Here is a 12,480-nt window from a genome sequence, read left to right as displayed (position 1 = left end):
TTTTCAAACCGTACAGAGAAGCATAAACTAAACCAATCCATTCCACCTCCAGTCCTATTCACCTGAGATAACCACTGTTAACAGTTCTTGTGTATCCATCACAGCCTTTTAATCCAGATGACAACATTTATTTCCATACATGCATCTTACCAAATACACTCTGCTCCATACTTTGTTGATGTTGTTTTAATTAAGGTCTTGGAGGCCTTTACATATCATCACATAAGTTTTCTGTTGTTGTTGTTTTTTAAGTTACAATCCTTCAGTTACCAAGGTGCTGGATTTGCTGGATCTGGCATCCAGTACAGGGTTCAACAAATAATGTTAAAGGGAAGATAGAAGCTAGGGAATGTGGGATAAAAGGGAGGATTCAGGAAAGGAGGAAGGGTGATGAAAAGAAAAAGGAAGGAGGGGGCGAGGAGGAGGGAGGGAGGGAGGGAAGGCATCAAGGGAGGCAAGGAAGAGAGAGAGATGAAGATGAAGGAAGGGAGAGTGACGGAGAAAAGAGAGTTTCTGAGTGGTGGATCCCACCCTGGCCCCGCCCCCGGGCCGGACTCCGCCCCCGGGCCGCAGGCTGCAGCGCTACCTCCAGCCGCCAGGGGCCGCCACGCGCAGCCGGCCGCTCTCTGCGCGCGCGGCAGGCCCTCTCTCCCGCCTCCGCCGGCCGCTCGCCGACCCGCAGCCGCTCTCGGGCTCCGGCTGGGTCTCGCGCGCTCGGCCGCTGCTGGGTCTCTTCGTGCGAGGCCTCGCGCCGTTCGGCGCACGCCGTACCCCTGCCTCGAGGCGCGGGGTCTCGTGGGCCCCGCTCCCGCCCTCCGCTCGCCTGGCCCGGACCGGAAGCGGCGCCGCACGGCCTGGGCCTGGCGCGGGGGGCGGGCACCGGGGCCCGGTCGGACATGGGCAAGAAGCACAAGAAGCACAAGTCGGACAAACACCTCTACGAGGGTAAGGAGTGGGCCGCGGTGGAGGGTGGCGAGCCCGCGGCGGCTCGGTGGGGTTTTCGTGCCTTCGAGACTACCCTCGAGCGTCCGAGGCGGGCCGGGGGCCACGCCTCCCGCGGGCAGGACCGGACCCGCGAAGGGGACGCGACCCGTCTGAGCCGCGCATACCCCAGGCTAGGGCGGCATTCGAACCCGGGACCCCCGGTCCGGGCGGGTCTCTTGTTGAGGGGTGTGAGGCGGCCCGGGAACGTTCGGGGCGTCCACTCGGCGAGTGCCCGTCATTCAACAGGTGCTTCGTGGGGCGCCCACTGCGTTCCCCGGGCCGCCTCGGCCTGTGCGCCTCCTTCTCTCCCGTCCAGCGGTCACTCTTCGTTGTGGATACTGCCCCGCGAGTGCCTCCTTTAATTGAAGCCCTTTCCTTTCATTTAAGAGTATGTAGAGAAGCCTTTGAAGCTGGTCCTCAAAGTGGGAGGGAACGAAGTCACCGAACTCTCCACGGGCAGCTCCGGGCACGACTCCACCCTCTTAGAAGACAAAAACGATCACGACAAACACAAGGACCGAAAGCGGAAAAAGAGAAAGAAAGGAGAGAAACAGGTTCCAGGGGAGGAAAAGGGGAGAAAACGGAGACGAATAAAGGTAAAGGTCGTTGCGTTGCTTCAGCTCTGCAGGTGGTACCAGTTTCTGAGGGTTGCCGCCTCCCGCTGTCAACCTTGCTTTATTTTCTTTGTGACTAGTGAGGTGCTGAAACGCTTGTAAAATCGGACTTGTCTTGAGCAGGAGCAGGGCAGAATAGAAACATGAATCATCTGAGTTTCAACAGCTCTGTCTTTAATTATAGTCTTAGTTGTACTCACACATCAGGTGAGTGAGCAGCTAAGTCCTGATTTTCAGGAGCTGCTTCCTACCATCTAGGAAAGGTAAAAGTCATGCTCAAGAAAGCCTCAGTGTTCGAGGTTTGTGGAAAATAGTCATTTCAAAAGTAAATGGGGGGCTTCCCTGGTGGCGCAGTGGTTGGGAGTCCACCTGCCGATACAGGGGACACGGGTTCGTGCCCCGGTCCGGGAAGATCCCACAGGCCGCGGAGCCTGCGCATCCAGAGCCAGTGCTCTGCGACAGGAGAGGCCACAACAGTGAGAGGCCCGCGTACCGCAAAAAAAAAAAAAAAAAAAAAAAAAAGTAAATGGGATCTATTGGGATTCAAGTTTTGTTCTGAAATAAATACTATAATTCCAAATACATAATGAACAACTTTCATATTTTAGAACAAAGTTTGAGTCTATTGATGAGATAATTTGATCAGAGACCTTTAAGGGATATGACACCAGTGATGAAAATAAGCATTTTCTTAACCATTTGCAGCTAATAGAACGTAAAAAAGAAAGTAGCTGCCATCTTTATATAAATAGTAATAATAATTAACTTTCCTTCCAAGGATGATCACATACATACCTGGAATTGTCCTAGGCTTCTTCGGCACTTCCCAAATTTAACCTGTCACGAAGTGACTTGTTTAATCAGTTACTGGATCTTGAAGCTAGATTTCTGTAGGTTTAGTTTTATAATTTTTTAATATTTATATACACAACAGAAATGTTCTAGTCCGTGTGATGAAACACATGGGTAAGTCACTAAATCTTAGAGATTCTCTTTTTGGAATTTCTTAATTATATGCCTTTCTGCCCCAGTGTTTATTGCCTTTGTCTAGATTGTGACAATATATAGAACTGTCTAATTTTTTATTCCCTAAACTATAAAAGCCATATATGCCTATGATTTTTTTTTAAAAGAAATTCAAGTAATACAGAAGTGAACAAAATGGAAGGGAAAAAGTTTTGCTCACTCAGGTACCTCATTTAATCTTCCTCTTCAGAGGTAACCAGTTTTGTTTCGTTTTCTTAAAATTATTTACTGTTAGGAGTAAGGTAATTCATGAGTAGGTTTGACATAAATACACTACCATGTGTGAAATAGATAGCTAGTGGGAACCTGCGGTACAGGGAGCTCAGCTCGTTGCTCTGTGGTGACCTAGATGGGGGGGAGGGGGGAGGGAGGGGATATATGTATACATATAGCTGAGTCACTTCGTTGTACAGCAGAAACTAACACAGCATTGTAAAGCAGTTATACTCCAATTGAAAAAAATTATATTAAAAAAAATGTCAAGAGTACTACAAGGCTTTTAACATAAAAGCGGTGTCCTGCTCCATCCTGGAGTTTTACTTCCCAAACTTTTTTTTCTTTGGATGTTTATCTCCATTTCTAAATGTAGGTTTATATTGCTGTTTACTGATTTATGTGTACATCTTTTACTGACATCATGTTGCAAAAGATGAGAATTTAAATTAGCATCCTTATATTGCTCCACGCCCCCAATTTCCCTTCCTGCATTCTCCCAGTGTAGATACAGCTCAATATTCAGTGTTTATTTCTAATTATTGTTCACTGGAGACAAATGGAATATACAAATACAGATCTGATCTTGACCAGTTAATTAATTGCTTTCATTTGTTTAGTTATCATGTACTAATTCTTCCCAAACTTCTAACAGATTTGTAAAACCCATCTGATTTCTGTTTTTCACATGGTCAGACACTTCCCCTTTTTTGGAAACATCCATCTTGCAGCCCTCTGTCCCTTCCTGCTCTAATCTGGACTAGTTGTTCTCTAGGCCTCCTTTGCATTCTTTCTGGATCCCATGTCTTCTTCTTGATTTACTCCTTTGTTCTGGTGGAGTCTTAACTCTACGAACTTCCTAAGAAAGCATTCATAGGAGGTAGATTTTTGTAAGTTCTTACATGTTTGAACATCTTTATTTTACTCCCATATACTCTCCTCATGTAGATTGATGGTTTGACTCAGCATGGAACTCCAAATTGGAAATTATTTTCTCCAAGAATTTTGAAAGCATTGCGTGTTGTTTTCTGGCTTCTAGATTTGCTGTTGAGAAGTCTGTTGCCTTCTGATTCTTAGTCCTTTGTACATGACCAGTATGTGCTCTCTCAAAATGCTTAGAATCTTCCCCTTTATCTTCAGTAGTCTGTTGCACAATGGATATTCTTGCCTTCAGGTCTGAGATGTTTGCTTGAAGTATTTCTGTGATAGCTTCCTTCCCTCCGTTCTCTCTCTTCTCTCTTTCTAGAACCCCTGCCATTTAGATGTTGGACTTCTGGACTGATTCTCTAATTTTCTTACGTTTTTTTCTCCTCTTTTTCCTCTTTGTTTTTTGTGTTCTTCCTTCAAAGAGAGTTCCTAAACTTTGTCTTCTGGCTCTGCTCTTGAAGTTTATTTCAGACCTTGTATTTTGAATTTCCAAGAACTTTTTCATGTTTTCTAACTGTCCTTGTTTTAATAACATCCTGTTCTTGTTTTTACATGCAGGATCTTTTATTTCTCTGAAATATTAATTGATGAGTTTTTTTGATATTTTTCTTCTAAGTTTTTTTTTGCTCCTTGCACTGTCTCTATTTCCCCTCAAGTTCTTCATTTTATTTGGTCTCTTCCTTTTGTGTTAAAAGCATCATTTAGTTATCTGTTGAGTGTTTGTAATCTATTTGTATTTAAATGTGAAGCACAAAAAGGCTGATTATATGCTTTGTGCCTAGACAAAGTTTGTCAGCTGATGGACTTCACTGTGGGCATCACTAAACAGAGACCTGATCATTTTGATTGGGAGCCGCCAAAGTTTTGTGCTTTTCCAGGTTTCTGGGGTTAGAACTTTTCTCAGCGGTGTCTCCCTCCTTGCATGCAGGAGGTATCTTGCTTTCTCTGATCTGCAGACTCCTCCACTTGCCTTTCATCTCCCAAGTGTGTTGATATCTTTCACCCACTGTCATCTCTTCTGTACTCTTTTTTCCCACCATCATCTCGTTTAACTGGAAGTTGAACCCCTTTTAACCACTTCTGGGTTTAGTTCTGGCAGTTTCTACCATTATGCCAGCTGATATACTCATACTCCTCATTTCTTGTTTTATCAATTATCTCATCTTTTTATTAACTACATTGTATTTGGTTATATTACTGTACCATATTTTATTTTATATAACTTTTGAATGTTACAAATAATGCTGCATTGAACCTCATTGTTCACATCGCTTTGTATACTTTTATAAGGATATCTTCAGGATAGGTTCCTGGAAGTCTCCCCCTCTGCCCTTTCTTGACGGTGGCTCTAAGTATCATTAGCCACCTATATATTTTTATTTCATTGCAAATTAACATGCTTTCTTATCCACAGTTTCATTTGGAAATAACACCCAAAGTAGGGCAGGGAGGTGGATGATTTCCATTGTACAGAAGGTAAAGTGGAAACTCAGAATTGAAGTGAATTTGCCCAAGGTCCCACTTCCCCAGGACTCAGGGCTAGGGACTGTGGGATACTTCTGGGGTGTCACTGGTTCTGTAGAGCCTGCTTGGGTTATCCCTTTTCTCCAGGCTGGACTGGGGAGGGGGAAGAGGGGTTCCTTTGCTAGGGAGACTTCAGAAGGACACCTTTCTCTGAGCTGTACTCTGGATCTCCAGAGAGTTTTAGGAACAGCAGTTGCTTCTGGTCTTTTCTTGGGGAAAGTCAGCCATGTGACACCTGTGGGCCTGAAAGAGGCTAGAGTATGTGTGGTTCTGAGGGACTGGTGACTCTTCTGTTAGTTCATGTAGCAGGAAGGGGGAAGGGCACAAGAAAAAGATAAAACATGCCCTTTCCCTTTTAAAGTGTTTTTCTAAAAGGCATTCATAACTTCTGCTTATATTTCATTAGCGAGAACTTAATCACTTAGCCACCCTTGCTGCTAGGGAGGCTGGGAAATGTCTTTTAGTTTAGGGAAAGGGTTGGGGGCATTAAATCCTAATAAAAATCAGGAATCTTTTACTTAGGAAAATAAGGAGAAGATAAAGTTTTAGGAAAGCACAGATGTTTACAACACAAAACCCTGTAATTTCTCAAAGATGTCATATAAAGTTAAGTAATATTCTTCTTTTGAGTAGGAAGGCTCTGATTATACTAGTTTAAAATGCCCCAACAGATAGTATCAGTATTGTTTCTCCCTGTAGAGCAGTGGTATTTAATACCAACCATAGCATTAAAAGCACACCATGCTTTAGTTTTTTGTTTTTTTTTTTGGGGGGGGGTTGTTTTTTGTTTTTTTAAGATTTTTTTGATGTGGACCATTTTTTAACGTCTTTATTGAATTTTTTACAATATTGCTTCTGTTTTATGTTTTGTTTTTTTGGCCACGAGGCATGTGGGATCTTAGCTCCCTAACCAGGGATCGAACCCGTACGCCCTGCATTGGAAGGTGATGTCTTAACCACTGGACTGCCAGGGAAGTCCCCATGCTTTAGTTTTAATCAGACCATAATCTGCACAACACCGAAGTGTGTTGGCTTTTTTTTCTTTTAAACATTTGAATGCCAAGCAGTTGGCAAAGAATTTGCCTGCTGGCATAACTCTAGTCTTTAGAAATCAGGGTACAGTGATGTTAACACTACAGTCAACATGGGGTCAACTATGTATTCTGAGCTATTACTGTAGTATAGTAGAAATATTCTTTTCATATCATACTATTAAACATAAAGGATCATATGTATAAAGCCATGAGTATTATACTTTATGGGCTACTTCAGATATTTTCAGAGGTAACCTGACAACCCACTTTTCATTTATATGCTGACTTGAGAAGCTGATACCTGAACAGAATGGTACATTACTGCAGAAGTAAGGAAGCTTGCACACCATGTGGAGAACTAAGAACAATAGCATGAAAGTGGGTAGATCTGAGGGTGTGTACAAGGGACATAAAGTAGTTCTGTTTTTGAAGCACAGAATACGTGAAGAGGAGTATGGGATAAGATCTGAGAGGCAGTTGAGATGGCACAGTAGGGAGTTTGAACTTGAATGTATAAGCAGTAGAGAGTCAAAAACTTTCTGAGTGGAAGAATGATAAAATGTTGAGCCTTAGTAACGGTAATCTGTTAACAGTATCTAGCAGATATTGAAGAGAGTAGAGACTGGGTGTAAGGAGACCTACTTAGAAGGCTTTTTATTGAAGTAGTTCAGATGAGAGGTCTAAATTCTTTCATTGAAACTCAGACTTGTTCTTCAGAAAAGCATAATCCTAACCCGAATTCTGTCTTAACAGCTTTGCGAGTCAGCTTCAGGTTTAGATGCTCAAAGAAGTTAGGCTAGTCCCGTTGCTAGGGATGTTATCAGAATAAAATGACAGGTGTTTTTCTTTAAATTTTTTAAAATCATGAGCATTAAATATATAGGATATTATTCACAATGCTAGAGTTAAGTAAAATTTTGTTTTAATTTATTTTTTATTGATGTAACATTAGTTTATAACATTATATCAGTTTCACGTGAACAGCATTATATTTCTACTTTTGTATACAGTACAACATGCCCACCACCAAAAATTTAGTTTCCATCCATCACCATACAGTTGATTCTTTTTACCCATTTCACCCTCCTCCCGTTCCCCTCTGGTAACCACTACTCTGTGCTTTGTATCTATGTGTTCAGGGTTTTTTTGTTTGATTTGTTCATTTATTTTGTTTTCTTGTTTGTTTTTTATATTCCACATATGGGTGGAATCATAACAATATTTGTCTTTCTCCGTCTGACTTGTTCACTTAGCATAATATCCTCAAGGTCCGTCCATGTTGTTGCAAATGGCAAAATTTCGTCTTTTTTTATGGCTGGGTAATATTTCATCATGTATGTATACATATGTATATATACACACACGTGTGTGTGTATATATGCATCCTTTTTTCCATTCGTCCATTGATAGGCACTCAGATTGTTTCCATATCCTGACTATTATAAATAATGCTGCACTGAACATAGGAGTGCATATATCTTTTCAAATTAAGTAAAACTTTAAAATTTTTTATTTATTTACTTTTTTCGGCCGCGCCAGGCGGCATGTGGAATGTGGGATCTTAGTTCCCCGACCAGGGATCGAACCCACGTCCCCTACAGTGGAAGCGTGGTGTCTTAACCACTGGACACCAGGGAAGTCCCAATATAAGTAAGACTTCTAATGAAAATTTAAAACTTATTCATATACAATAAATTCCCATTTTTATTAAACACTACACTAGGTCCCAAGGGGCATACATACTCATAAAAACTAACATTTGAGTGTTTACTATATGCTAGGCATTGTTCTGGCTTCTTTATATTTACTATTTTAATAATAGCTTTATGGGGTAGGTACTATTAGTATCTCATTTTGTTGCTGAGTTAACTGTAAAGTAGCTTACAACTAGAGAGGAGAAATGAATGACTGTAATTGTTGAGCAAAGTGGGAATTCTCTCAAAACACAATTCATTGACTTCTTTTGTATGAATCTGCCATACCCAAGGTCTCAGGGCTGCTATGGCTTATTTGGGCTGGCAGAAAATCCTCTCTGCTTTTTCCCATTTTGCTGTTCCCTCCTGAGGTGGTCCTCTTTCTTTTTTTTTTTTTAATAAATTTATTTATTTATTTGGCTGCATTGCGTCTTCATTGCTGCGCGCGGACTTTCTCTAGTTGCAGCAAGCAGGGGCTACTCTTCATTGTGGTGTGCAGGCTTCTCACTGCGGTGGCTTCTCTTGTTGCTGGCACAGCTCTAGGCTCACGGGCTTCAGTAGTTGTGGCTTGCGGGCTCTAGAGCGCAGGCTCAGTAGCTGTGGCGCACAGGCTTAGTTGCTCCACGGCATGTGGGATCTTCGCGGACCAGGGCTCGAACCCGTGTCCTCTGCCTTGACAGGCGGATTCTCAACCACTGTGCTACCAGGGAAGCCCTCTGAGGTGGTCCTCTTAATCACAGAAGATCTTCCCAGAGAAGAAAGGACTCTGACTAAGGGCATAAGAGTAGTGTTGGTCCTCTGATAGAAGGATTATTTATTGGTTTGTTTATTCAGCAAATATCTACCAGAAACCTATGATGCACTGGACTCAAATGATAAATAAAATATAGTTCCTACTCTGCAGGAGCTCAAAGTTGGGCTGGGAAATCAGACACAAAAGGATAAATAAACTTCATGGCCTGGCAAGTTCTAATAGAGGTATGAATAAAGTGTTCTGGGAGTCCAGAGGAAAGTGTTTCTCATTATGCCTTGGGGAAGTAGGGGAAAGCATCATAGAGGTAAGAGCTAAATTATGTGGCAGATGCAACGGAGGGCCAAAGATGAGGTGTAGCTTCAAAGTAATAAAACTGATATTTTCATTTGAATTCTAAAATCAGCTGTTAAAACAAAGCAAAGTTCTGAAATTGTTTTGTACACTGGAAGCATTATTTGAATATAGACATAGATACCTATGTATATATATCTCTCCTACAAAAGTGACCAATGTGAAGGATAGTACCTAGAACTTCAGCTGTTACTTCTCATGCTTTCACGTTACCGTTTCACGCTGTCTCTTGTGATTAATTAATTCTACAAATATTATGTATTAGGTATTATTGAGCTTGGGGGTACAGAGCTGAATAAGACTTGGGCCTCTGCCCACCAGGAACTCCAGAAAGAGGCAAATGTGTCTATGACATGCAATGAGTGTTATAATATTAATAATATGAGCAAAGATTTACTTCAGAGGTGTTATGAATTAATAAAATAACTTGCCGTTGAGTCATGGATAAATTAGAATCTAGTCTGACATAAATGCAATGTGTTTGTAGTTATGGAAATAGCCACTGTTTTTCTCTCCTGCCTCAGACCTTCATACACACAGGATATTTACTCTCCCTAGAATTCTGTTCCCACCCTCAACCTGGCTAAATTTTCTCTCCTTCAGATCTCAACTCAGATGTTACTTCTTCATAGAAGCCTTCCCTTACTTCTCCAGTCTAAATTAGATTCACCCAACAGTTATCCTCTCCTTGAAATCTGTTTGGGTTTCTTTTACTAAGTTGTTTGATGTCTGTGGCTTTTTACACTGTTGGCTTCCTAAGGGCAGGACTGTGTTTGTTTATCCACCAGTAAATATCCACACAGTAGAACCTCATTTATTTATTGAATGCATGAATGAATGAGTATTCACCATGTGCTAGGTAGGCACTGTGCTAAACATTCAGATACACTATCTTCTTTAATCCTCAAAACACTCTTCTGAGGTAGGTATTGTTGTGTCTATTTTAGGGATGAGGAAATTAGTCCCCCCACAAAAATTATGCACTTGATCCATGATCTCATAGCTAATAAGTGGCAAAGCCAGAATTTGAACCCATTTTATAAACTGAAATTATAAACCCTCCTACCTGAAGTTAAATGGCTTTAGTATTTTTGTTCAGTTTTCTCTATGTAATTAGAAAAATAAACCGCTCTTAACCAGAACTGTGTTAACTTCCGGTTTTACGTATCTATTACAAGTGGCGTTAACAGTAGGGTTCTATAGTATTTTGAAATCATAAAAAAAAAATTGGAAGGTAGGAATCAGAATGTTAGGTGGAGAGAGAACTGTAGAGATCAGAGCCTCTTGTTTTACAGGTGAAACAGACTAAAACAGTGGAATAACTTGTTCAGGTTTACATTCTGGTAAATTAGAAGCTAGATCTCCTAATATCTAGTCTGGCAATAACATGTTACAATATCTCCTTTCACTTTAGGGTAGTTTCCAAGTATATGTTTTTTATATTCTTTTTTTCTTTTGGACTCTGGCCCAGAAGGCAGTATTCTCTTGCCGTACCAAATAGTAAAGTGGTCACTGTAGACCAGTCTAACTAGATAAAGTTACCAGATAGGGGTAGTACAGAGACACATTATACCTTCCCTTGGTACTTTTTCAGCTTTTCTGTTTCATGGTCATTTCACCATCTCATAAACTCTAAAATAAGAATCAACAGTTGAATCTGTATCTTGCAGGTGATAAAGAGGCCTAGTGAGAGTAAATGAGTGCCTGAGAAGGTCAGAGTGTGTTAAGGATGAAGCTAGAGCAAGAACTTGAGCCTCTAGACCATATGTCAGCAAACTAGAGCAAGCACCACCTGATTGTGTAAATAAAGTTTTATTAGAACATAGCCACACCCATTCATTTACATATTGTCTGTGGCTGCTTTCTTGCTATACCAGCAAAGGTTAGTAGTTGCGACAGACATTATGGACCACAAAGCATAAATTATGCTACCTGGCTGTTCACCAAAAAAAAAAAAGTTTGCCAGCCCCTACTCCAGACTTCTTGTACTATGGCCTTAGTTCTTTCCACCTAGGAGAGTGCTTACTGCCTTTTCAGGCTGTCCTCTATCCACAATTTATGTTTAATAGGAAGAGATCTTGTCTCTGAGGGTCTTTTTTCCATTGAACAGTTGTTCTAAACCTGCCAACCTATAAAAGATTCATACTAGTTTTTCTGGGGAAAAGATACAAAACTTTCCTGAGTCAAAAATTGCTGCTCAGGGCTTCCCTGGTGGCGCAGTGGTTGAGAGTCCGCCTGCCGATGCAGGGGACATGGGTTCATGCCCCGGTCCGGGAAGACCCCACATGCCGCGGAGCGGCTGGGCCCATGAGCCATGGCCGCTGAGCCTGCGCGTCCGGAGCCTGTGCTCCGCAATGGGAGAGGCCACAACAGTGAGAGGCCCGCGTACTGCAAAAAAAAAAAAAAAAAAAAAAAAATTGCTGCTCCAAAATATGAGGCCATAAAAAAGATAGCAGTCAACTTAATGGAAACTGACATCAAGTGCACAATGAGTACAGTTTATAACATTGTTCTCTGGAGCTTCAGTCAGTCATATATTCTGTATTAGATGCTTTGGGCTCTGAGAATCGAATGTGAAGTTCTGTATCAGTGATACTCAAAGTGTGATCACTGCATCGGCAACACCCACATAGCCTAGAAACTTGTTAGTAATGCAGATTCAGAGGCTCTACTCTAGACCTACTGGATCGGTAATTCTGGGGACAGGGCCTAGTCATTGGTGTTTTGTTTGTTTGTTTTTTGGTGGTACAAGGACCTCTCACTGTTGTGGCCTCTCCCGTTGCGGAGCACAGGCTCCAGACGCGCAGGCTCAGTGGCCATGGCTCACGGGCCCAGCCGCTCCACGGCATGTGGGATCTTCCCGGACCCGGGCATGAACCCGTGTCCCCTGCATCGGCAGGTGGACTCTCAACCACTGCGCCACCAGGGATGCCCGTCATTGGTGTTTTAACAAGACCTTCAGGTGATTCTGATGCACACTGAAGCTTGAGAACCATAATGAGACCTCAGAGTTTGCATTTCTAGCAATTCCCCAGATGATGCTGATGTTGCTGGTCTGGGAACCACACTTTGAGAACCACTGCTCTAGATACTAGAACAAGAAATTTGGACATGGGCCAAGAAAATTAAGATCCTATTGAGAATCTTGAGCATAAAATAGACATTTTGGGACAATTTTACTATAAAATTTAATTTTTAAAATTCAAAGAACAGAGAATTAAAAAAACAAAAACTACCACCTGGATACCAACCATTCAGCTTTAACAAATCGTAACATTTTGCCTTTTGCTCGTATTTTTGGGTTTTGTTTTTTTTAAGAAATTAGAGTACAGACACAGATGAAACTTTCTGTGTACCCT

General features: G+C 41.8%; 1 protein-coding gene across 3 annotated transcripts in view; it reads left to right on the top strand.

Annotated features, from left to right (window-relative positions):
• Window positions 1-633: 633 nt before the first annotated feature.
• The window catches only part of BRD7 (bromodomain containing 7), a 38,391-nt gene continuing 26,544 nt past the window's right edge, over window positions 634-12,480 (top strand). The window contains exons 1-2 of one of the 3 annotated variants that reach the window (XM_060000768.1): window positions 634-945; window positions 1,372-1,580. In XM_060000768.1, coding sequence (XP_059856751.1) covers window positions 897-945; window positions 1,372-1,580 — 258 coding nt within the window. In that variant the 5' untranslated portion in view covers window positions 634-896. The remainder of the gene's footprint in view (window positions 946-1,371; window positions 1,581-12,480) is intronic. The other 2 variants (XM_060000766.1, XM_060000767.1) reach the window with 2 other exon arrangements.

This window comes from Delphinus delphis, chromosome 20, assembly GCF_949987515.2.
Source record: "Delphinus delphis chromosome 20, mDelDel1.2, whole genome shotgun sequence".
NCBI classification, from domain to species: domain Eukaryota; kingdom Metazoa; phylum Chordata; class Mammalia; order Artiodactyla; family Delphinidae; genus Delphinus; species Delphinus delphis.
Note: the sequence above shows the minus strand (reverse complement) of the source record. Positions and strands in the feature narration are given on the sequence as shown.